The 26,380-nt window shown below is 39.5% G+C and overlaps 2 protein-coding genes across 3 annotated transcripts in view; both read right to left on the bottom strand.

The window, feature by feature from the left end:
• Positions 1–2,307: 2,307 nt before the first annotated feature.
• LOC126602838 (uncharacterized) lies at positions 2,308–2,820 on the bottom strand. The gene is made up of 2 exons (XM_050269685.1): positions 2,705–2,820; positions 2,308–2,584 (listed from the first exon to the last, which is right to left on the bottom strand). Exons 1-2 carry the CDS (start codon positions 2,818–2,820, stop codon positions 2,308–2,310), a joined length of 393 nt encoding a protein of 130 aa, XP_050125642.1.
• Positions 2,821–3,835: 1,015 nt separating this feature from the next.
• LOC126604490 (probable disease resistance protein At5g66900) overlaps positions 3,836–26,380 on the bottom strand; it is a 39,732-nt gene continuing 17,187 nt past the window's right edge. Inside the window, exons 1-5 of one of the 2 annotated variants that reach the window (XM_050271766.1) lie at positions 6,471–7,407; positions 5,879–6,282; positions 5,264–5,625; positions 4,974–5,182; positions 3,836–4,845 (exon numbers count right to left, since the gene is read on the bottom strand). In XM_050271766.1, coding sequence (XP_050127723.1) covers positions 4,016–4,845; positions 4,974–5,182; positions 5,264–5,625; positions 5,879–6,282; positions 6,471–7,092 — 2,427 coding nt within the window. In that variant the 5' untranslated portion in view covers positions 7,093–7,407 and the 3' untranslated portion in view covers positions 3,836–4,015. Of the gene's footprint in view, positions 4,846–4,973; positions 5,183–5,263; positions 5,626–5,878; positions 6,283–6,470; positions 7,408–26,380 lie in introns of those variants that run through there. The other variant, XM_050271767.1, reaches the window with a different exon arrangement.

The raw sequence follows: 26,380 nt of genomic DNA, 5'->3' as shown, positions 1-26,380 counted from the left end.
CAACCTTTTCTTTTTGGTTCCTTTTACTTATAAAACTTATTTTGGGAAGCATAATCACACTATGGTGTTGAACTATACATACAAATTTTCAAACCAAAAGGTTAAGAAACTGCGTATAGGGATTGATTGTGAAACTATGTTAGAGTAGAGTTTAAGAAGTCCCATTAAAAACACAAACCACATTTTCCCTCTGATAAAACAACTTTCACATTAAACTTATTGCTCAGATATTAAATTTCCCTTCACATTTCACTAGTTTAGAAAATTTCTTAAGGTTGTCAAAATAGTGCTCATTTAACAACAAATGATTATACCGTGCAATATCCCACACTACTATTTATGAAGCCCACGTTCACCGAGGAAACACAAGTATCAGAACTGAGTCTTGTGGATCCAATTTAGGTTGATATAATTATCCTTACGTTGTTGAGACACAATGAGAGATTCCCATAAGTATTTTGTCTCTTCATCACAGACAACTTCCTTTAACTGCTTAAGATCCATGACTGATGGAGGCAGCTCTTGCAACCTTGAGCATTGTCTCATGTTGATCTTCTTTAAACTACCCATTTCAACTATGTCTTTAGGCAACATCTTGATGCTGAAGCAAACATATATGTCGAGAAATTTTACCTTTCCAAGGTTCTTCATCGTGGTTGGAAACTTTAACAGTTCTGTGTAGGATCTTAGCCTCAACATTTCTAAATTTTTCGACTTTCCAATCCCTTCAGCTAAGGCAGATAGCTTATGACAGTTACGTATGGTTTGGCATTGAGGTGCTTAAAAAAAAGTTGCTTATTTTCAAAGTTTTTATGTTGAAGGTGTTTGGTAAACTAAAAAAAAATGGATTGAATAAGCTGAAATCATCAGAAAAGCTGAAGCACCTAAAATGCTGCTTTGGAAAACTGGTTTTTTTTCAAAGCACGCAGAGCTACAGTGCTCCTTTAATGAAACTTTCTAAAGTCCAATAACACCCTCAAATAAGAAACAGTGCTCCTTTGCCGATCTCCACAAAACCCAGAAACCCACCAGAAATGGCTTTGCTGATCTGCAATAGAAATGGAAACACAGAAACCCAGAAACCCACTAGACTACCACAGCCAAAACTGATAATTGCAAAAAAAAAAAAAAAAAAAACAAACAAACAAACAAAAACATAAAACTCTCATTTTTCCTCTGCTACTTCAAGAATCTGTAGACAAAAAGAACAACAACAATTCAATTTCTCCTTCTTCAAAGTTTACAACTTTGAATTTGTTTCAATTCAGAAAAAAGAAAACGAGGAGGAGGTGGAGAAGATAACCTTGAGTCGCTGCTTGTGGAAGGAAAAGAGGTTGGACTGAAAACAGCGAGAAGAAGAGGATTGAGTCGCTGCCTCCGTTATCCATCTTCAATTTCTCCTCCTTCAAAGTATACAACTTGGAGACAGCGAGATGAAGATAGGCTGGATTGGAGACAGCGAGAAGCGAAGCGAGGGCAGTGGCGGTGAGGAAGGTTCTTGATTTTTTAGGGTTTTGGATTAAGGATTTCACGGCCACACAAATGGTGGTGTTGCCGTTGTCGTCCGTGTGTGTATGTCGGAGGAGGAAGAAGAAAGTGAAAACAATGAAAGGGAGAGGAAGGCAACTCTATTAAATCACTGCAATAGTCGATTTACATTTCTTCTAGATTCAGGAATACCAATGAGATTGAGATGTAACAGTTAGTGACGCTAAGCTTCTTTAATTTACTAAGATTACAAATCTTGGTAAGCAACTCTATTAAATCACTGCAATAGTCGATGTACATTTCTTCTAGATTCAGAAATGCCAATGAGATTGAGATGTAACAATTGTTGAAAGCTTGCTCCCTCCTCCCTCTGTATTGCAAAATTTTGCAGTCCCTCTTTCGAGTTATACGTTTCTCGATGTCTTTGATGAGTGGTTATACAGAGTCGAGTGTGAACTTGATGTCTCGGGAGAGGTGTTGGAACCTTTTATTCTCCTCCTACGCTAATTTTACAGCATCAAACAACATTTTAAATGCCGTTCTGAGAGCACCCATTCTGATTGAAGCCAGAGACATACTTACCAAAACAAAGAGACTCTAAACAATGGGCTCCAGACAATAGCTTTTAAAAGCAGCCTGCAAGTTGCTTTTAAAAGCTGCTTTAGTAAAAAGAAAGGTCTATAATAAGTATTTTTAATTGCTGTAATACCTTCATTAATTTTTTTTAAATGACATTGTTTAGCCTTCCACACACATTCTGTTCCTCTATTCCTTAGAGAATAAAGTAAAGACTACCACCTACCACTCCAAATACTAACCTTACACCATCATCGTCATTGCAACCATCATTTTTGTCACCACCACCACCACCGCCATAACCACAACCTCCACCACTGTCATCACTACCATCATTGTCACCACCATCACTACCATCACCGCACTGCCGCCATTGCCACCACCACTACTACCACCATCGATGCTGTTATCGCCAACACCATCACCACCACCATTACCACAACTACCACCATTGCCATCACAACCACAACTATCATTACCACCATCATTGTTATCATTGTCGACACTAACATAACTCCAACTGCCACCATTGCCATCATGACCACTGCCACCACCTTACCACCGGTGTTACCTTTCCACCTCAACCAACACAGCCCACTATTAGCACCACCACGCCTTACCACCTGTGTTACCTTTCCACCTCAACCAACACATCCCACTATTAGCACCACCATCACTTCCTCCACTGCAACCACCACCTCCATTACTACCACTGCTGTCGTTGCCCCCATTCCTACTACTATGTCCATCTATCATTGTGTACAATTATATCACTTTTACATTAAATTTTACCAAACGCTTTTGCGCTGCTTTTCATATTCATAGGACTTTTAAAATTCAATTAACCAAACGGTCATCGGCTTTATTTTACAACTGATTATTCATAAAACATAACATAATTAGTTTTTTTAAAAACATAGCAATCCCAAACTGACCCTTAATCCTCTTTGTTAATCTAGTTTGATGAGCAAGTGAGAATGATATGTAAGTTGTTTGTTGGTTTCAGCACACATATATACAACTTAACGAACAAGCAATGAATTTCACCCAAAGAAAACGAACGAGCTGGGAAAGACATTTGACACGCTGTTAGGAGACGAGGAGATATATAATTTTCTAGTACATATGATTTGGTATTGAACTACTTTTAAAATGTTGTGCTGTAGCATAAATAGTTTAAAATAAAATAGTAAAAAAAATGTTGTGCTCTTGAATAAATAGTTTTAAATACGAGTAATGTTATGGGGACAAAATTTGCAAACTAAATAATATGTTACCAATAGGATTAAGCACATCATAATCTAATTATCAACTTCTATGTCACTTAATTTGCAAAATTTTGTCTACAAATTTAATATCCTTAGCATTACCCTTAAAATAAAACAGTAATGTTATGACCTATTTAACTGAAAGGGGATGAAGAGGTTCAACAAGAGAGAGAGAGCGGAGAAACAACCAATAGAGTTAATACATTGATTGAATAAATCAAAGGCCAGTTATTTTTTAACTCTTATTTTCTTGGGAATTTTAACAAAAAACTTCCGATACTGTTCATTTTAACAAAAAACCATATTTTTACACTAAAAAGTCAATCATGGTACTATTCATTTTCCCATTTATTTTGTCATTTTCGTTAAAACTCAAAGTTTTCAAGTCCTTTTAATTAATTTTCCTTATTTTCTTTCCTTGCCTTTATCCCTGCATACATTGCACAAACACCCATTGATTGGATAAATCAAAGAGAATCAATGAAGAATTGAACAATGAGGAGTGCAAACATGTTATTTACAATAACAGCCATGGTGAATAATTACAATAATTTACAGTGCTGCCATGTTATTTAAAAACACATAAAACATAAAATAGAAGTAAATTACAAAGGAAAAATAACATTAAACACAATCATACTGCATACATTGCACCAACACTCATTGATGGAAGGACCATAGCCTTAGGATGGAAGCTTGTTGAGCCAATTTAGGTTGATATCTTCTTTGATCACCTTTATGCTCATGTTTGTGAGAAATGGCGAGAAGGGTTCCCATAAGGTTTTCGTCTCCTCGTCGCATATCACTTCGTTCAACTGCTCAAGATCCATAACAGAAGCAGGCAGCTCTCTCAGTCTTGAACACTGGCTCACGTTGATCTTTTCCATGCTGCACATTGCACCAATGTCCTCGGGCAACTCCTTTATGCTAAAGCAATCGGATATGTCGAGAAATTTCAAAACTTCAAGGTTCCTAATCGAGCCTGGCAACTCTAACAAGTCTGCACATGACCTAAGCCTCAACACTTCTAGATTGACTAGCTTTCCAATGTCTGCAGGCAAGGCAGATAGCTTATGACAGTTGGTGATGCTAAGCTTCTTAAGGTGAACAAGGTCACATAGGTTGGCAGGAAGTTGCACCAGATCATGGCAATAATCAATGTTTAATTCCACTAGATTTGGCAGTGCATCTAAAATTTGGACGAAACCTTGGCCGATATCACACATGAAAAAAGATATCTTTTGCAAACTTTTCAACTGTTTGAGGACCTTGCTTATGGAAGGAACTGAAATATGTTCTAATCTAATTCTCTTAAGATTTGATAGCGAACCAAGTAGTTCAAAATTATCTAGTTCAGCAGGTAACAAACCATAATTATTTAGTATTAGAACTTTTAGTTTATCCATTTTCTCCACAAACTCAGGTAAGGCATAGTTCTTTGTTTGAAAATTCAGAACTAGAACCTCTGCTTCGGGTACTTGCATGTTTGGCCATTTTGCTGAGAAGGCTCCATCTGCAAACAATAAGCTTCAAGATATTAGCCTAAATGTGTGGAAGTCCTAAATGTGTGTGTGTGTGTGTGCACACGTGTGTCCCGAGTGCACATGTATTAAGTATTAACTAAGGAGAGATTGATGGAACCTGTTGAGATAGATAATAGTCGAGCCTTGATCGCTTTATACTTTTGTTCTGTCAACCACTTAGGAAGTTTGACCCCACATATGTTTATAAATAGTCGTTTCCTATGTTCTATTGGGTCTTGACTCGCCTGATGGATCGCCAACTCTCTAAGCATGTCGTGCTGGGTGACAAAGTGTTCAGTGTAATAGCCATCTGTCTCCCTCTCATGTCTGGATGATCAATACTATTTTCTTTAATGATTTGTTCGGCATACATAATTAAATAGAAAAACTTATGAGCAGCCTGCATACCTTGTGACAACAAGATTAGCTAAACTTCGAGCGGTGAGCTCGTGAAGGTTGGCAATGGTCAGAATTTCTTCATCTAGACCATATAACTGCGCCCACATATCAATGAGAGCGGCAGCAGCAATTCTTTGGTCCTCCGGAAAAGAACCTAGATCGAGGAAACATTCCTTGATGATAACCTTCTCCTTATCCAAGGCATCTAAGCTGCTTTGGAGGCAAGCAAGTAAATCCTTGTCAGAATCAAGAATAGATGAACCTTTGCACCATTCCACTACTCTTTTCTGCCAGATTTCTATAGGCTGGCCACGAAGTGATCTCCCAACCAATGCAATGGCAAGTGGGCATCCCTTACAGCGCTTGATAATCTGCAATATCATTATCCAAAATGAACTCAATTATTATTATTTGATTAAATTGTTGAAAATCATCTAAATGGTTTCATAAAGATGATAAAATTGTAAACTGTCTAGTCATTCATTCTTCTTACTTCATTCTTCACAGTTCATTAACGTGTGTGGATGCTCAAATGTTATTTCTTTACCTTCTTCTGAGGCATAAATAAGCATATATATATATGTGTGTGTGTGTGTGTGTGTGTATTGTGGACTAAGAAATCACCTTTCTCGAAAGATCTTCGTAAGTATAAGAGCTCTTATCTTCCAAGGATGCAGAATAGTGAAAAAGAGCCATTGCATCTTCATCATTCAATGGTGCCAAATGATAAGGAGAACCGAATCTTGGAAATGCAAATCTTGATGTGACCAAAATCTTGTAATTTGAAAACTTGAATTGATCAAACTTCTCAAGAAGGGACTCTGATCCTGACCAAACATCATCCAGGACAAACAGTAGAGGATTTTGTCTTGATTCCATCAGAAATTGTTGCAACCAGTTAGCTGCCATGTCTTCGTTTTCGAAAGCAGGCAGCTCGGACCCCTTCCGTTGATATAGTTCGTGTACAATAAGGTCCAAGTTGGGTTTTTTCGAGACATTGACAAAGAAGATGTTGTTCTTGAATGTATCTATTCAAACAGAATGTAGGAAAGGTGTTAATAAAAGGAAGGCATCAGCTTAACTTTAGTACAGAGAATATAGGTCTTTCTAATCTTTCTTATATTCCTTTCGTGCGCTTTAGTTTCATGTCCCCTTCGTTGTTTTTCTTTTAACAAATTTTGGTTACTGTGTATGGTTGAAATCATAAATAGTATACCTTTGACTTCTTGATCTTGACAAAACATTTTAGCCAAGGTGGTTTTCCCGCATCCTCCAGCAGCGGTCAGCACAAGCATAGACACCTTTTCATCCTTAAGGAGCTTCACCTTCAACTCCTTCAACGGCAAATCCAACCCGACTGTAACCGATGGCGCTTCAGGCACCGCAGACGAACATTTAACCATTTCAGGCTGGTTATTTTTTATCTTCAATCTCTCTTCTATTCGAGAGAGCACCGTCTCGATATTCCTCAAAGGAACCAACGTCTCCCTCGCATCCCTCATAACCTGCAGTTTAAGCACATCAAACACTCTTCGAAGAGATTTGTCCAGTTGATTAAGCTTCTTGGTGTATGTGTGTTTTCTCCACACGCCAACTTTGCTGCACTTTTGAACAAGCTTTGCTCCTTCCTCCATCTGTATTGCATAATTTTCCCGCCCCTCCTTGGAGTTATACTTTTCGATGTCTTTGATAAGTGGTTGTAGAGATTCCAGTGTGGATTTGATGTTTCCGAGTAGGTGTTGGAACATTGTATTCTCCTCCTGCGCTGATTTTACAGCATCAAACAGCATTTGAAATGACGTTCTCAGAGCACCCATTCCGACCGAAACCAGAGACATAATTTACGGAAACAATGAGACTCAAAACTTAATTCAATTACGTAATCTGTTCTTGGGTGATGAAAGAAGAACAGAAATTCCAACGCTTTGCAGAGAGAACGTAAAATAATCTAGTTTGATGAGAAACGGAGAATGTCGTGCGTTGTTTGTTTTCGACTCTGTGTTTCAGCACACATATATAGGTCGAGCGAGTTGGGAAGGCGAGACACCGAATTTTCTGGCTACATGTTTTGGTCTTCCCGTGCTTCACCGGGCGTTCAAATCAACACCCCCCACACGTTGTGTAGTAGATTTTTCTATAATGTGTCTTCAACGCAAATAGTCGGAAATTGATGTACTAATTAAGGTAACCTTTGAAATTGAAATCGATCAGTGTAGCATTTGAATTGGATGTTACAAATCAATTTGCCATTATATTTTTGTTAAAACTTCTGTTAGAATGTTAACGTGACACACATCTGGATTCCACAAAATTTAATAACAAACAAATAAAAAGAAAATTAACAATAAAAAATAGAAAAATAGAAAAAGCTTCATAAGAGGCAGAGATCACCCAACACAACTACCAAGCCACCATCTTCCCCACTGCTTTGTGTAGTAGATTTTTCTAAAATGTGTCTTTAACGCAAATAGTCGGAAATCGACGCACTAATTAAGGTGACCTTTGAAATTGAAATCGATCAGTGTAGCCTTTGAATTGGATGTTACAAATCAATTTGCCATTATATTTTCGTCAAAACTTCTGTTAGAATGTTAACGTGACACATATGTGGATCCCACAAAATTTAATAACAAACAAATAAAAAGAAAATTAACAATAAAAATTAGAAAAATAGAAAAATAGAAAAAGCTTCATAAGAGGCAGAGATCACCCAACACAACTACCAAGCCACCATCTTCCCCACTGCTCCGAAAAGGGTTACGACTCGAAAACGATCGACTCTGATCCGAGCACCTCATGTAAGCTTTTTCAAGAAATTTTAAAATAATCAACACTTTATAATACAAAACAAAATAAAATGAAATTGTTCACACAATATATGTAAGCATGTACTAGTTAAAATAGACTTTAATCTAATTCGTTGTTCGTTGTGTTAAAAGTAAAGTGGACAGGACATGATTGTGGAGCAAAAAATAGTCAAGAGGCGACACGTGGATTTTTGGGTTAAAAGGACAAAATTATCTTTGAGGCACACCGGAATTTATACACGTGAGCAGTGGACAATCATCCCTCAATCAAGTTAAAAGTGCCCAAATAGGTATTTATTTATAACATATTTCATCCGTCCCTCATCATATCTTCTCCACAAGGTAACCCCCAAAACATTCCTTTTAAATTATGTTAATTAGCTAATTAGTGAATTTATTACCTAATTAATCTATTAATGTCTAATTAAACTACCAATTAAACCCAAAAATACACACAAGAAGCTGGTCATCTTCTCTCCCAAGGGGGCCGGCCATGCCTTATATATTCTACCTTATTTTCTTTAAAAACCTTAGTCTTCACTCTTGCTAAACACTCAAAATTCTCAAAACACTTTTCCCTCAAAATTCTAACTTTGGCATCGGAGGTTTTTGGACCAAAGCCCCCCCTCCAAATTCATCGTGGGCGCGTGAGACTCTTGGCCTTGATCTAAGTTGTTATTTGTTTTATAGGTGCAATTTTGTCCAAGAATAAGGAGAAAGAACATATGATATCTTGGATTTTGCAATGGCATATGATCTCTTCTTAGCCAACACCTTCTTTAAGAAGAGAGAAGAACATGTGATCACCTACAAGAGTGGGTCGTCAAAAACACAAATAGATTTTCTTCTAATGAGGAAAGGGGATCGTATAACTTGTAAGGATTGCAAAGTTATACCAAGAGAGAGCGTGGCTAATCAACATCGCTTGTTGGTGATGGATGTACATATCAAAAGAGTGAGACAAAAGAACAAGACTTGGAAGTGTCCAATGACTAGATGGTGGAATCTAAAAGAAGAAAAACAAGCCATTTTCAAAGAGAAAGTAATCACCCAGTGTGTGTGGGATAGAGATGGGGAAGCTAGCCAAATGTGGGATTCCATGGCTAGTTGTATCCGAAAAGTAGCAAAAGAGGTATTAGGAGAGTCCAAGGGCTTTGCCCCACACCAAAAGGAATCTTGGTGGTGGAATGAGGAGGTACAAACAAAGGTGAAGGCTAAGAAGGAATGTTGTAAAGCCTTATACAAGGATAGGACTGGTGAAAATGGTGAAAGGTATAGAACAGCGAAGCAAGAGGCGAAGAAAGCTGTGAGAGAAGCTAAGTTAGCGGCTTACGACGATATGTATAAACGACTAGATACCAAAGAAGGAGAGTTGGATATCTATAAACTAGCTAGAGCAAGGGAAAAGAAGACAAAGGACCTAAACCAAGTGAGGTGCATCAAGGATGAGGATGGAAAGGTTCTTGCTACAGAGAACGCGGTTAAAGACAGATGGAGAGGTTATTTTCATAATCTTTTCAATGAAGGACATGAAATGAGTGCTTCTTTAGGGGAGTTGAGTAACTCAGAAGAGTGTAGAAACTACTCTTTTTATCGTCGAATCCGGAAGGAAGAAGTGGTTGTAGCTTTGAAGAAGATGAAGCATAGAAAAGCAATAGGCCCAGACGATATACCAATCGAAGTGTGGAAAGTTTTGGGAGAGACAGGTATAACATGGCTCACTGACCTTTTCAATAGGATTTTGAAAACGAAGAAGATGCCAAATGAGTGGCGAACGAGCACTTTGGTGCCTATCTACAAGAATAAGGGCGACGTACAAAATTGCATGAACTATAGGGGTATTAAGCTAATGAGTCATACAATGAAGCTCTGGGAGAGAGTCATTGAGCATAGATTGAGGCAAGAGACACGGGTATCGGACAACCAATTCGGGTTCATGCCAGGGCGCTCAACCATGGAGGCAATCTATCTCTTACGAAGATTGATGGAAAGATATAGAGATGGGAAAAAGGATTTACACATGGTCTTTATAGATTTGGAGAAAGCGTATGATAGGGTCCCAAAAGACATTCTTTGGAGGATTTTAGAGAAGAAAGGAGTACGAGTAGCATATATCCAAGCTATAAAGGATATGTACGAAGGAGCAAAGACTGCCGTAAGAACTCATGAAGGACAAACTGAAAGCTTTCCCATAACTGTAGGATTACATCAAGGCTCATCCTTAAGTCCTTACTTTTTTGCGTTGGTAATGGATGAGTTAACAGGACATATTCAAGATGATATTCCTTGGTGTATGCTTTTCGCAGACGATATAGTGTTGATAGATGAAACTTAGGAAGGGGTAAATGCAAAGCTTAACCTTTGGAGAGAAGAGTTGGAATCTAAAGGTCTTCGCCTAAGCCGATCAAAGACAGAATATATGGAGTGCAAGTTCAGTGCAAATGGAGGTCAAAACGAGTTAGGGGTGAGGATCGGAGATCAAGAAATACCAAAGAGCGACCGTTTTCGTTACTTAGGATCTATCTTGCAAAAGAACGGAGAATTAGATGAAGATCTCAACCATAGAATACAAGCTGGATGGATGAAGTGGAAGAGTGCATCCGGCGTGTTGTGTGACCGCCGTATGCCACGGAAGCTCAAGGGAAAATTTTATAGGATGGCAATAAGGCAGGCGATGCTGTATGGCACAGAATGTTGGGCGGTGAAGCATCAACACGTACACAAAATGGGTGTAGCGGAGATGAGGATGCTTCGTTTGATGTGTGGGCACACGAGAAAGGATAAGATTAGGAGTGAGGATATCCGGGGTAAAGTAGGAGTAGCCGAAATTGAAGGAAATATGAGAGAAAATCGGTTACGGTGGTTTGGACATGTGCAAAGAAGGCCTACTGACGCTCCGATTAGAAGATGCGACTATAGGACAGAGGTTCAGGGCCGAAGGGGTAGAGGAAGACCTAGGAAAACTTTGGAAGAGACTCTAAGAAAAGACTTAGAGTACTTGGATCTAACGAAGGACATGACACAGGACCGAGCACAATGGCGTTCTAAGATTCATATAGCCGATCCCACTCAATGACTTGGATTTTCCAAATCTCCAACCGAGAAGTTTTCCTCACTTAGGAAATTAAGGGAACACTACCTCAACCTACATGCTCCACTCACAAAGCTTCAACAAAAGAAAATTCAAAGAACTTAGCGAAGAAGGCTTTGGTGTATTTAACACAATACGTTGAAATGAAGGAAAGCTTATTCATTGATATCCCCGATAAACTACAAATATGTACATATACATAAGTCAAAATAAACAAACAAGAGGGAGCCTTCACAAAGGTTGCTTAGGAGAAGTCTCAGCAGTCGGTAGAGCTCCAGAAAGAGAAGGCACCGGAGGGGGATCATTCGGAGCCTCAGTACTGGACAGAACCCTAGAAGGAGGAGGCATCAGAGGTTGATCATTTGGAGCTTCATTACGCGGTACAGCCCCAGAAGACGAAGGCAATAAATGCCTTTGGAATAAACCCACAAATCTCTGATGATCAAGTAAAACCTGACCATCAGATTCCTTCATCTGGTCAAGCTTCCTCTTCATGTTTGTAGCATAGTCATGTGCGAGCCGGTGCAACTGTTTATTCTCATGCGTGAGCCCTCTAATCTCCTGTTTGAGACTCATCACTTCAGCCGCCAATGATTCAACTTGGCGGGTTCGAGCAAATAGGCGTTGGGCCATATTAGACACAGAACCTGCACACTGAACACTGAGAGCCAGAGAATCCTTAACAGCTAACTCATCAAACCGTTTGGAAAGTAGTCTGTTATCTTTGGGAGTGAGAAGGTTCCTGGCCACCACCGCAGCGGTCATATCATTCTTCATCACGGAATCCCCAACGGTAAGAGAACCAGTAGGGGAGACGAAGGATGGACGCCATATGTTGTCAGGAGAAGGCGGGGCTGCCTCTTCAACAAGGTTCAAGTCAAAACGACGGTCGGAGGGGCCAGACATTTTCAAAGGTGTTGAAGAGAGAAGAGGTCGGACAAATTAAGATCTTAGAAGTGCAAGAATGGAGCTTCTACTGGTGGAGATTCAAGTGTGCTTTGGAACTTAATGCCAGCCCCTATAAAAATCTGCACTCGACGGAGCTTCAGAAATCGAAGAGGCGCCTGCTCAGAAATCGAAGAGGCGTTTGCTTTCTCAAAAGCAAGGCTGCTCAGATACCACGAGGGTCGATCTCAGAAATCGAAGAGGCGTTTGCTTTCTCAAAAGCTGGGCTGCGCAAAGACCACGAAGGCCGATCTCAGAAATCGAAGAGGCGCTTGCTTTCTCAAAAGCTGGGTTGCTCAGAGACCACGAGGGCCGATCTCAGAAATCGAAGAGGCACCTACTTTTCCAGCCTTGTCAGCACCTGTCACACGCACACTCAGCTTTGCGGAAATTATGGGCATTCGGTCGAAGACTTCTGGTGAAGTAGAAAGCACATGAGTCTTACTGTTCAATCACCCACTTCCCACACGCAACTGTAGCTCATGGGTACCACAGATAACTTTGCCAAAGTTCTCTGCCAAAGTTGAACACATGAAGCTTGCAGCTCCCACTACATCGCTCTGACCAAGAAGGGTAAAAGAATAGCAAAGAAACAACACTAACAAAGTTTAGACACATAAATTTTGAAGGTCTAGCTACCATATTATTACCCATAAGGGTAAAGGAACAGTACCACTGCTGGATAATTGGAAAGTCCCTGTGTGTCAACCTCTGTGCTTCGTGGCAAGGTAGACTAGCAAACATGCCCAACCTTTAATCACATTCGAGAAAACACTCCCAACAAGATTGCTTGCTCCAAAATCGAAGAGGCACCGCCCTCCGAATCTCGAGAGCCAGACTCCCAACATGACTACTTTCTCAAAAATCGAAGAGGGTAAAGGAACAGTACCATTGCTGGATAATTGGAAAGTCCCTGTGTGTCAACCTCTATGCTTCGTGGCAAGGTAGACTAGCAAACATGCCCAACCTTTACTCACATTCGAGAAAACACTCCCAACAAGATTGCTTGCTCCAAAATCGAAGAGGCACCGCCCTCCGAATCTCGAGAGCCAGACTCCCAACATGATTACTTTCTCAAAAATCGAAGAGACACCGCTCTCCGAATCTCGAGAGCCAGACCCCCAGCATGATTGCTTTCTCAAAAATCGAAGAGGCATCGTTCTCCGAATCTCGAGAGCCAGATCCTCGATAGGATTGCTTGTTCGAAAACCGAAGAGGCAACACTTTCCCAACTTCAAGAGCCGGATCTCCTTGGATAAAGCTGTCTGTAATCTTCACACGCAACATCAGCTTTCCAGATACCACAAACCACTTTTTCAAAGTGCTCTGACAGCGTTAAAACATGTGAAGCTGACAGCTCCCACTACCGTGCTATGACAAAGTAGGAATAGCATTACTACTTGTTGTTAAGGAGACTCCTATATATGTCGACCTCCATCCCTAACGGACAGGCAGAACTGCAAAAATGCTCAACCCTTCCTCATATCTGAGAGGGCACTCCCAACGAAGCCTTTCGAAATATTCAGCTTTCTTTCCCCCCGATAATACCTCTGCAAACAAGCTATACTAGAGCAAGAATATCTCATATCATCAGGGTTAAAAGCAAGAGTATACCATATCATGCTTTTTCCCTGTCTTTTCCTTTGACCTTGTTCTTACCTGCAAGACAAGGAGAAAGAGAGCAATCAGTCAGTACTTGGAATCAAGCTTCCAGCCAGGAACTGACTGCCTGGAACCCCTTACCTGATTACTTACCTGACATTGCTCTCGAGTACTCATCTTCAACATCTTATGCTTCCAGGGAAGATACCGCATCTGCCTGAGGAACAGATAGGGCAAGGGAGAAGGATACAAGGAAGCATGTGGAGACAAGCGTAACAACACACGTGCCGATACATCCATTACTCTATCAAAGCAAAAGTATCCCATATCAGCAGGGTCGAACGTACTCTAGATTTGATGGACTTGTTTTGACCCTCAAATTCTTCAGTCGGCCTTATACTCTGGAGGAAACCAGAAAACCCTCCAGCTCAGTTCAAGAATAAGCCTGTGGAAAGTTACTTCTTCAAAAGCAAAAGTATCCCATATCATCTCTTCTCATTTTCTTCTCTTTATCCTTCATGCTGCCTGCAAGATAGGGAGACTGTGAACAATCAGCCGGAGCTATGATTGCTTACCTTGTCTGTCACCTCTTTCAGCAGATCCCCTAGCTCGGCGACTTGGGGGACTCCTACTACATGGTTTGTATCGCGCTTGACCAAGCCTGAAACTACAAGTAAGCTTCAAGTGAAATTGATACATTACCTTGTGCATCTCCACCAGTTAAAGATACCACCCCTGGATGGAGGAAGAGTACTTCCAGAGAAGATGCCCCATCTACCTATGAGACAGATAAGGCACGTCAAGACGATACCACACTCCGATACTTAGAAGTTTCGTGATTACGAGATCATTCTCCCACAATATTTCCTAATGTCATTTGTACTAAATCATTCACATGTACTCACTAAAGGAGAGCTTGAACCTATGTACTTGTGTAAACCCTTCACAATTAATGAGAACTCCTCTATTCTGTGGACGTAGCCAATCTGGGTGAACCACGTACATCTTGTGTTCGCTTTCCTATCTCTATCCATTTATATACTTATCCATACTAATGACCGAAGCAATCTAGCGAAGATCACAAAAAGCGACCGTTTTCGCTACGTAAGATCTATCGTGCAAGAGAACGGAGAATTAGATGGAGATCTCAACCATAGAATACAAGCTGGATGGATGAAGTGTAAGAGTGCATCCGGCGTGTTGTGTGACCGTCATAGGTCACTGAAGCTCAAGTGAAAATTTTATAGGACGGCAATAAGGCCAGCGATGTTGTATGGCACAGAATGTTTGGCGGTGAAGCATCAACACGTACAAAAAATGGGTGTGGCGGAGATGAGGATGCTTCGTGGGATGTGTGGGCACACGAGAAAGGATAAGATTGGGAATGAGGATATCCGAGGTAAAGTAGGAGTAGCCGAAATTGAAGGAAAGATGAGAGAAAATCGGTTCCGGTGATTTGGACATGTGCAAAGAAGGCCTACTGACGCTCCGGTTCGAAGATGTCACTACTGGACAGAGGTTCAGGGCCGAAGGGGTAGAGGAAGACCTAGGAAAACTTTGGAAGAGACTCTAAGAAAAGACTTAGAGTACTTGGATCTAACGGAGAACATGACACAAAACCGAGCGCAATGGCGTTCTAGGATTCATATATGAAAGCCGACCCCACTTAGTGGGAAAAGGCTTTGTTGTTGTTGTTGTTGTTGTTGTTGTTGTAATGATGAGTTATGAATTCATAATAAAATGTGTTATCTAATTTATCTTTATACATAGGTTACAAGTTTTACCTTTCAAATCGCTATTAATCTAATTTTCTCTCTAAGGTCCAATATCTTTCAGGCCGTCAAACAAGCCCATATAGAGATGACTAAAAATATCATAAGGTTGGATGATAATTTATCTAACCTTTTTCTTTAATAATCTTATCTTCTCCATTTTTCCTTCGATGTTTATCTTCTTCAATGTTTATCTTCTGCGTCTTCACTTACGTGCAAGTAATAACCATCAAATGGTTTAATAGAAATTTTCTAATAATTTCACGTTAAATCCAAGTCATATTGAAACACCAGCCCATGGATTAATTAAACAAACACCCGCCCATATATTAATTAAACACATACCAGCCCATAGATTAATTAAACACATAGCAGCCCATAGATTAATTGAACAAATACCAGCCCATAAATTTCAAAATATTTCTAATAATTTTACTGTTTTACCCATAGGTCTGGGTTCCTTCCGCCGCCGCCGCGACCTCCCAGCCCACGGCACAATCCTAATCACCCAATCTCTCTGTGTCATCCCGTTTCCCCATAGCCATTCCAAATATTTTGAATTTCTCATCGGATCTGCAGCTCCAAATTATCGCTAGTTAGGAGCTCCAATGTCCGATCTCCATAACTCGGACGGATCAGACCACAACGGCGCCATTTGAAGTCAGAAACCTAACGGATTCGTCGCATGCAATCTCACTCGCCTGCTCTATCCTACACAAAGCTCAAATTTCTTTCCTTCCATAAAAACTTCAATCTCTCTCTCTCTCTCTCTCTCTCTCTCTCTCTCTCTCTCTCTATGTTCCCATGTGAGCACTATAAGCTCAAAATTTAAAGAAAAGTCAGCAGAAGACAGGCAGAGCATCCTCTAATTGAAGGAATTATGGCTTATTGTTGATTTCTCCAGGTAATTGAAGGTCGCCAACCTTCGATTTGAAGGACGACATGGAGAAAGGGGAAAGGAGAAGCGAAGATACTGGCTGTAATTTTAATTAAAAACCCAGGGTAACACTATCCTCATAAAATTTTCATTAAACTTTACTGTTCACCATTCATCAGATTTTTTAATAAGTTGCTTTTTAAATATAGTAAATTGTAGTAATAGTCAATTAACTTTAACTTAATTGAAATAATGATCTCTAACAAAAAATCTATTAGCATTGGTCTCTTAACTCGTAAAACGAGCCGTTATAGTCCCTCAACTAAAAATCTATTACCAATGGTCCCTCAACTCTAATTTAACTGAAGAATGGTCCCTTAATTTTAACCCAATTGGAGAACGATCCCTCAACTTTAATCTAATTGTAGCAATGGTCCTTCTAACATAATTCATTCTGACAAAATTTTGACAAAGTTGACGAAAATGATCATAGCTACACATTTTGATGAGTTGAATGACGAATGATAATAGGTTTTTAGTTGAAGAATTATTGCTCTAATTTCATTAAAATTGAGATACCATTACTATAATTTATTCTTTTAAATAATTTCAACAACCCTTTGACAAAAAAAAAAAATATTAATTTCAACAACCCCAAATTGGTACTCCACTAGCATATCTGAAAAGAGATATTTTTCAGTGCACGAAACACAAAGTAATATAACACATATCGTTATACAAATAGAATAACACTTGAAAAATTAATTTTTTATTCCAATTATATTAGAGCATGTGGTGTACTATCTCGTACCAAGCACATTGAAAATTTTATCTCCTAATACAAGATGCAAAATGTCTACAAATGTACAATTTAAATTTTTTTGGTTGGAAAGCTCTCAAAGGATTAGTGTAAACATGTGAATAAAATGTATATTTGCATTTTTAAGAGGTGGACTAATAAAATATGTATATCCATTTTCACTGGTTAAAAGAGACCATAAATAAATGAGCTCCCAAATTTACATCTTTCTTATTAGTGTAAAATACATATTTACACTTTCCGATAATACTCTTATTAAAATTGTACCAGAAGTACATTAATAAAAGTCAACAGGATGGATTCTTGGAATGCTAATATATAAGAAACTACTGCTAGCGGCTCTCTCCTTTCCTCTACCAAAATCATATATTTATAAAATTCACAGCTCCCGACCCCTTTCTTCAGCTTGTGGCCAATGGGTGCCCATCTCCATTCTCCTAGCCTTACTATTTTCTTGACGTTATTTGTGAGTCTCTCCTAATGAGTATTTTAGTTTTGTGTTGGTGCGTTATTGGCTCCTCCTGGGTCTACTTCGTTCTTCTTGGTTGCTTCGTCATTTCTAGTTTAAACTTAAGAATGGATTTGATTTACATGTATCAGAAGTTCATTGAAGAATTCACACATTTACCGTGTATCACAAGTTCACGAAAATTAATAGATCTGAGAATTTCATGTGGGAGACTATATTATAATCTCATCAATATGCTTTCATAAAATATGCACAATTGTTTCAATATTGATTAATAAAATTTGTATGTCTTTGTAAATATAATTTTATTTCCTAAATAACTTTCTTTATGAGTTTTAAATATAAATTATACAATGACTTTATTGTTCATGTAATCAAATATATAGTTTTTAAAAGAACTATTATTAGGCAACTTAGTAGTAAGGTCTAGTGGTATTCCTCTTCACTTGTAAGTGAGAGTTCTTAGGTTCAATTCTCACCAAAGGAGAATTTGAACCACATTATTGTTAGTCATTGTGAGGCTTAACCCACCTCCCTCAGCTCCTTAGTGTGGATTATATTGTTTGTTAAAAAAAAAAACGGTTACTATTGCTAAAAGAAAGTCACTTTGCCCTCATTTTGACCTTTCTTATTTCATTGGAGAATAGTGTAAGATGAATTTTTTTCTCAGTTCAAATTTTGTTGCGAGTGAATTCATAGGCCTGGTGTAAGTTAGTTAGAGAATTTATTAGGAAGATGCTACTATCTGGTTTCCTTTTAGCATACTATAAGATGAGAAAATATGCTTATATACATACAAAATTTTCAACACCAATAAAACTTTTTGTGCACATGGCATGAAAACATAAGAAAATTATATGTTTCTCTATTAACATAATATGTCATGTTCAATGCACTTATAAATTGATCTTATTTACGTGTATCATACATCCTTTCATAAATTGATCCCATGAATTATAAGTTAACGAAAAATAATGGAGCTAGGAATTTCTTGGAATTTCTTGAGAGGAGTGTTAAACCCCACCCCTGAACTTATATGTAATTTTATATTTTCCCAAAGTTTTATTGAATTTATCATTTTGGTCCCCTAGCTTGACTAAATCTAGACCTTTTATCCAGATTCCTAAACTCCCTCAAACTGTCACGTGGTAGCACCCTAACAAACCTCATCTCTCTCTCTTTCTCTTTGTTCCCCCCCCCATGACTCTTTCTTCTTCTTCTTTTTGTTTCTGTTTCACTCCCTCTCCCTCTATAAACCACGCACACCACCATGCATCCTCACCCACAACCTTCATCCTTTCCAATCAAATCATGACCCTCAACCACCAAATCCGTCATCTGGTTGGTTTGTATATTTGAAGTGTTGCTCTGCATGTTCGAGCTGGTTACGGGATGGAGCGGAATGGAGAGCTCCATGAGTTCCGCTGAGCTAGAGATGGAACTTGATGTTCCAGTCATTGATTCAGCTTAGGATTTCTTCCAATCGATCCCTAGTTGGGTTTTCTAATTTTATGGAAGAAATTTGAGTTGGAATTCACTGATAACGACCTCTGTAATTCCCTGTTCTTCCTTTACCAGTTTCCCGATGAGAGGCTCCAGCGCAAATCATGTTTAAGCTCGACAAATTCGAAGTTCTGTGGACTCGAATTGACTTCCATTAAACCTCAGGTATAATTCCTATTCCTTGCATGTTGAATTTGATTGGAAATTCAAGGGTTTTAACCCCTATTTCACCTCTGTGATTCTCGGTCCTTCATTCCCAGAAAATACTCCGGCGTTCTTCTCCATTAATTCCAGTGACACCAGGCCTTTTAGGCCGTTTCTCAAGCCCACGGGCTCTAGGCCCGTTTTAGCCAGCCCAGTTTCTATTCTTTTGGTGGGTTAATTGGCCTATGGGCCGTGCCATGCATGGGCCGTGCATGTGAGTGAGTGTGTGTGTGTGTGTATTGGGCCGTGCTTTGCCTTAGGCTGAGGATTGTGTTTGTGTGTGGTGTGTGTGTTTGTGTGTGTCCATGTAGGTGGTGTGTGTGTGTGTGTGTGTCAGTGCGTGTGTATGTGAGTGTGTTGTACCGTGTGTGTGTGTTATGTCGTGCAGGTGTGTGTGCTGGCATTTGTATGTGTGTGTTGTATGGGTTTAGGCTCAAGCCCAAACCACCCATTTATTCCTACCCAAAACCAAAACACAAAAGGTCATAACCTTATTTAACCTAAACCTAAACCCTAATCCTGATCCAAACCCTTAGCCCAGACCTAGTTGACCTTTGACCCTTTACTCTGACCGTTGACTCGGACAACGGTCAGCTTTGACTTTGATCGGTTAACAGTCAGCGTTGACTTTAGGGTTGACTTTTCAAGGTTTTGTCTGGGACCTCTCTTAGGTTAATTTCGACGTCCTGGACCCGTTTCTGAAGTCCGTTTTCCTAAATTAAATTGTTTGAGTAGAGTTTTTTTAAATGTTTAGGGACAATTATTGTGACGTTTCCGTCTTCGCTAGTAGCGCAGTTTTTTGCGCCTAAGTACTGTGAGTGGACCCCTTCTAAAATTACATGATTTTTATAGTTCAATTTCATAAATGAATAGCATGCCTTACGAGTTTATGATTTGATTTTATGTTAAGCATGTTTATTGAATATGTTGATTTTCGTCTCGTGTTTTTAGTGAGGAATTAATTGTTGGCCTATATTGAGCTATATTTTAATATATCGTATTTTCTATAAAAACCATGAACTGGTAGACTATCTGATGGATGACGATAGGATACTAGAACGTGTCTTCAAAACCCTTTTTTATGGTATAGACGATGGATGACTTTATACTATGAAATGGTTATTTATGAGAGGCATAACTATTTGTGCGTACCTAGTGGACAGTATGTCGCCTAGGGCGAGGATCTGGTGTTGGCATATGGGCCGGGAGAAATAATCCCTAGCTACGGGCTGAGGGACACGGAGCAGGCATTGGGCCGGGAGTTGGTAATATCTGGCTACGGGCGCAGAGACCACGGTGCTGGCATAGGGTCGGGAGTTATTTTTATTTCAATGATCTTACTAGCAGCACACCACACTTACGAGACGATCTACGAAATGATACATGCGATGATATGTTTTTCCGTATTATACCTGTTGAGATGTTTTATGGCATGCTAGGGTTTTCAGTAAACCTATCACTTATTATGCTAGTAGTTTTCTTTATATAAACCTGGGGGTTAGTACGTTGATAATTGTTTTATTATTATGTATATATAAACTTGGTCCACTCACCTTTGTTTTGCGCCCCCTTCAGGACTTAAAATCGGTGCATACAATCCCGACGTCCAAGCACTTTTGCATCGGCATCTTCGAGTCCTCTCGGTGTAGGACCCACTCCTTTGTTAACTCAATTTTTATATTATTTCTTTTAGTGTTCTAGTTAGTTGTATGCTCTGAACACATTTCTTAAATGCATAATCATTATTCTTTTATATTTCTAGGTCTTATCTATTTCTTATTCTCAGCATTTGCATTCAATAAATGGCTTTCGTCACCCTCGGGTGTCGGCCAACACGTGCCTATCCTGGTATTCGAGGAATATCGGGATCGGGGCGTGTCAAGGAGACCATAGTGTAATTTCCTTACATTTTCATAAAATATTTACGAAATTTAGTGTGAGGGAAAAGTATATTCGTTTACTACGAAATGTTTTTTTATTTTTTTGAGAAAATATTGCTAAGATGTTGAGTTTTAATTTGTTTTTGGTTTTGTAGAATATGCACAAAACTTGTACTAGAAGATAAGAAAATATTATACTTATAATTATATACATAAAATATAAAACTTATTTTGCAACATTATATTTTGTGTGCATATGCTATGAAAACACAAGGAAATTGTATTCTAGGCTACTCATATGAGCTTTATTATTTTCAATAAACTTACGAATAGGTCTCATTTTTACGTGTCAAAATTTCATTGAAGAGTTCATCCCCTTTAGCGTGTATCACAAGTTCACAAAAAATGAAAGAGTTGAGAATTTCTTGTGAGGAGACCATTGTATAATTTCCTTATGTTTTCATAGAATATGCACAAAAGGTTCAATGTTGATTAATAAACTTTGTATGCCTTGTATAATTTTCTTTATGAGTTTTAAATTTAAATTGTACAATGACTTTATTGTTCATACAATCAAATATATAGTTTCTAAAAGAATATTAGCGCTAAAAGAAACTCACTTTGTCCTCCTTTTGACCTTGTTTACTTTATTAGATAGCAGTGCATAATAATTTTTTTGTAAATAAAAATATTGTTCTTACCATTTATTTGTAACCATCATTTGTATCATCTTTTTAATAGAGATGAAACTCACATGTGTTGATTGAAATACGGGACCCACATCTCTTGAATAGGCAAAAACTTCAATGTTAATTAATAAAAATCAGATCTCTTTTTTAGTGAAAGTATAAGCTATCTTTTCTAATGTAAAATTATTTGTTTCAAAACTATAAGTTTTATATAAAAATACTTTAAGAGTTTATTTGGAGAAAAGAACCCCCTCATCTACCTCATTGTCACGATCTAATTAATTTTTAGCTGTGAAATTTCTTTGTACCCTTCCCATTACAAAGCCAAGTCGGCTTTTTAAGTATTGGCATGCTCTAATCCGTTCTTAGTTGTGAAATTTCTATTGTGACCTTCTCTAAGAATATTAAATTTATTTATTTTCATTTAAAGTATAATGCATCTAATTAAAGTATTGGATGTGTGTATTTTCATCCAAATTACAATGTTATAATGTTATTCATGATCTACTTTGTCAATGTCCACTTCTATGTGAACAACTTTTAAAAGAAATAAAATATGGCCCATTCTTTCTTAGTTTAACTATTAAAAGTTTGAACATGAAAAGTAAATTTAAGCTGATCACGTAATGGTATTGAACGAGACTAATCAAACAGTGTTTTTTTTTTTAAAACTGATCAAACTGTGTTGGTTGGAAAACGTAGTTTGAGACCAATTCATCGCAATAGTCAATAACAATCAATTCCTCAACATTTGGCAATGAATTCAGATTATATGTGAACATAATTCTGAAAACTTGACCAACAAATGTGAATATAGATACTTGAGAAACTTACCGACGACAAGATTAATACCTGACTCTGTGACATAAAAGTTCCTGTCTTATGGAGACTCTTCAGCCTCTTCTTTTTTGTTCCTTTTACATATACTTGAGGAAGGATAAGATTAGGAATGAGGATATCCGGGGTAAAGTAGAAGTAGCCGAAATTGAAGGAAAGATGAGAGAAAATCGGTTACGGTGATTAGGACATGTGCAAAGAAGGCCTACTGACGCTCCGATTAGAAGATGCGACTATGGGACAGAGGTTCAGGGCTGAAGGGGTAGAGGAAGACCTAGGAAAACTTTGGAAGAGACCCTAAGAAAAGACTTAGAGTACTTGGATCTAACGGAGGACATGACACAGGACAGAACACAATGGTGTTCTAAGATTCATATAGCCGATCCCACTCAGTGACTTGGATTTTCCAAGTCTCCAACCGAGAAGTTTTCCTCACTCGGGAAATTAAGGGAACACTACCTCAACCTACATGCTCCACTCACAAAGCTTCAACATACAAGCTTCAACAAAAGAAAATTCAAAGAACTTAGCGAAGAAGGTTTTGGTGTATTTAACACAATACGTTGAAATGAAGGAAAGCTTATTTATTGATATCCCCGATCAGTTACAAATATGTACATATACTTGAGTCAAAATAAACAAACAAGAGGGAGCCTTCACAAAGGTTGCTTAGGAGAAGTCTCAGCAGTCGGTAGAGCCCCAGAAAGAGAAGGCACCGGAGGGGGATCATTCGGAGCCTCAGTACTGGACAGAACCCTAGAAGAAGGAGGCATCAGAGGTTGATCATTTGGAGCTTCATTACGCGGTACAGCCCCAGAAGACGAAGGCAATAAATGCCTTTGGAACAAACCCACAAATCTCTGATGATCAAGTAAAACTTGACCATCAGATTCCTTCATCTGGTCAAGCTTCCTTTTTATGTTTGTAGCATAGTCATGTGCGAGCCGGTGCAACTGTTTCTCCTGTTTGAGACTCATCACTTCAGCCGCCAATGATTCAACTTGGCGGGTTCGAGCAAATAGGCGTTGGGCCATATTAGACACAGAACCTGCACACTGAACACTGAGAGCTAGAGAATCCTTAACGGCCAACTCATCAGACCGTTTGGAAAGTAGTCTGTTATCTTTGGGAGTGAGAAGGTTCCTGACCACTACCGCAGCGGTCATATCATTCTTCATCACGGAATCCCCCACGGTAAGAGGACCAGTAGGGGAGACGAAGGATGGGCGCCATATGTTGTCTGGAGAAGGCGGGGCTGCCTCTTCAACAAGGTTCAAGTCAAAACGACGGTCGGAGGGGCCAGACATTTTCAAAGGTGTTGAAGAAAGAAGAGGTCGGACAAATCAAGATCATAGAAGTGCAAGAATGGAGCTTCTACTGGTGGATATTCAAGTGTGCTTTGGAACTTAATGTCACCCCCTATAAAAATCTGCACTCGACGAAGCTTCAGAAATCGAAGAGGCGCCTGCTCAGAAATCGAAGAGGCGTTTGCTTTCTCAAAAGCTGGGCTGCTCAGAGACCACGAGGGCCGATCTCAGAAATCGAAGAGGCACCTACTTTTCCAGCCTTGTCAGCACCTGTCACACGCACACTCAGCTTTGCGGAAATTATGGGCATTCTGTCGAAGATTTCTGGAGAAGTAGAAAGCACATGAATCGTACTGTTCAATCACCCACTTCCCACAGGCAACAGTAGCTCATGGGTACCACAGATAACTTTGCCAAAGTTCTCTGACAAAGTTGAGACACGTGAAGCTTGCAGCTCCCACTACATCGCTCTGACCAAGAAGGGTAAAATAATAGCAAAGAAACAACACTAACAAAGTTTAGACACATAAATTTTGAAGGTCTAGCTACCATATTATTACCCACAAGGGTAAAGGAACAGTACCACTGCTGGATAATTGGAAAGTCCCTGTGTGTCAACCTTTGTGCTTCGTGGCAAGGTAGACTAGCAAACATGCCCAACCTTTACTCACATTCGAGAAAACACTCCCAACAAGGTTGCTTGCTCCAAAATCGAAGAGGCACCGCCCTCCGAATCTCGAGAGCCAGACTCCCAACATGATTACTTTCTCAAAAATCGAAGAGAGGGTAAAGGAACAGTACCACTGCTGGATAACTGGAAAGTCCCTGTGTGTCAACCTCTGTGCTTCGTGGCAAGGTAGACTAGCAAACATGCCCAACCTTTACTCACATTCGAGAAAACACTCCCAACAAGATTGCTTGCTCCAAAATCGAAGAGGCACCGCCCTCCGAATCTCGAGAGCCAGACTCCCAACATGATTACTTTCTCAAAAATCGAAGAGACACCGCTCTCCGAATCTCGAGAGCCAGACCCCAGCAGGATTGCTTTCTCAAAAATCGAAGAGGCATCGTTCTTCGAATCTCGAGAGTCAGATCCCCGACAGGATTGCTTGTTCGAAAACCGAAGAGGCACCACTTTCCCAACTTCAAGAGCTGGATCTCCTTGGATAAAGCTTGTCTGTAATCTTCACACGCAACATCAGCTTTCCAGATACCACAAACCACTTTTTCAAAGTGCTCTGACAAAGTTAAAACATGTGAAGCTGGCAGCTCCCACTACCGTGCTATGACCAAGCAGGGTAAAGGAATAGCATTATTACTTGATGTTAGGGAGACTCCTATATATGTCGACCTCCATCCCCAACGGACAGGCAGACCTGCAAAAATGCTCAACCCTTCCTCTTATCTGAGAGGGCACTCCCAACGAAGCCTTTCGAAATATTCAGCTTTCTTTCCCCCCGATAATACCTCTGTAAACAAGCTATACTAGAGCAAGAATATCTCATATCATCAGGGTTAAAAGCAAGAGTATCCCATATCATGCTTTTTCCCTGTCTTTTCCTTTGGCCTTGTTCTTACCTGCAAGATAAGGAGAGAAAGAGCAATCAGTCAGCACTTGGAATCAAGCTTCCAGCCAGGAACTGACTGCCTGGAACCCCTTACTTGATTACTTACCTGGCATTGCTCTCCAGTACTCATCTTCAACATCTTATGCTTCTAGGGAAGATACCACATCTGCCTGAGGAACATATAAGGCAAGTGAGAAGGATACAAGGAAGCATGTGGAGACAAGCATAACAGCACACGTGCCGATACATCCACTACTCTGTCAAAAGCAAAAGTATCCCATATCAGCAGGGTCGAACGTACTCTAGATTTGATGGACTTGTTTTGACCCTCAAATTCTTCAGTCGGCCTTATACTCTGGAGGAAACCAGAAAACCCTCCAGCCCAGTTCAAGAATAAGCCTGTGGAAAGTTACTTCTTCAAAAGCAAAAGTATCCCATATCATCTCTTCTCATTTTTCTTCTCTTTATCCTTCATGCTGCCTGCAAGATAGGGAGAATGTGAACAATCAGCCGGAGCTCTGATTGCTTACCTTGTCTGTCACCTCTTTCAGCAGATCCCCTAGCTCGGCGACTTGGGGGACTCCTACTACATGGTTTGTATCGCGCTTGACCAAGCCTGAAACTACAAGTAAGCTTCAAGTGAAATTGATACATTACCTTGTGCATCTTCACCAGTTACAGATACCAACCCTGGATGGAGGAAGAGTACTTCCAGAGAAGATGTCACATCTACCTATGAGACAGATAAGGCAAGT

This window comes from Malus sylvestris, chromosome 15 (genome assembly GCF_916048215.2).
Source record: "Malus sylvestris chromosome 15, drMalSylv7.2, whole genome shotgun sequence".
NCBI classification, from domain to species: domain Eukaryota; kingdom Viridiplantae; phylum Streptophyta; class Magnoliopsida; order Rosales; family Rosaceae; genus Malus; species Malus sylvestris.
This window is presented reverse-complemented; position numbering and strand designations above follow the sequence as displayed.

Bases quoted from the DNA above. Each gene is read 5' to 3' on its own strand.
- LOC126602838 (XM_050269685.1), bottom strand. From the start codon at position 2,820: ATGATAGATGGACATAGTAGTAGGAATGGGGGCAACGACAGCAGTGGT. The intron at 2,585-2,704 runs GTGGAAAGGTAA...CAATGGTGGCAG, and splicing joins AGTGGGATGTGTTGGTTGAG to TTGGAGTTATGTTAGTGTCG.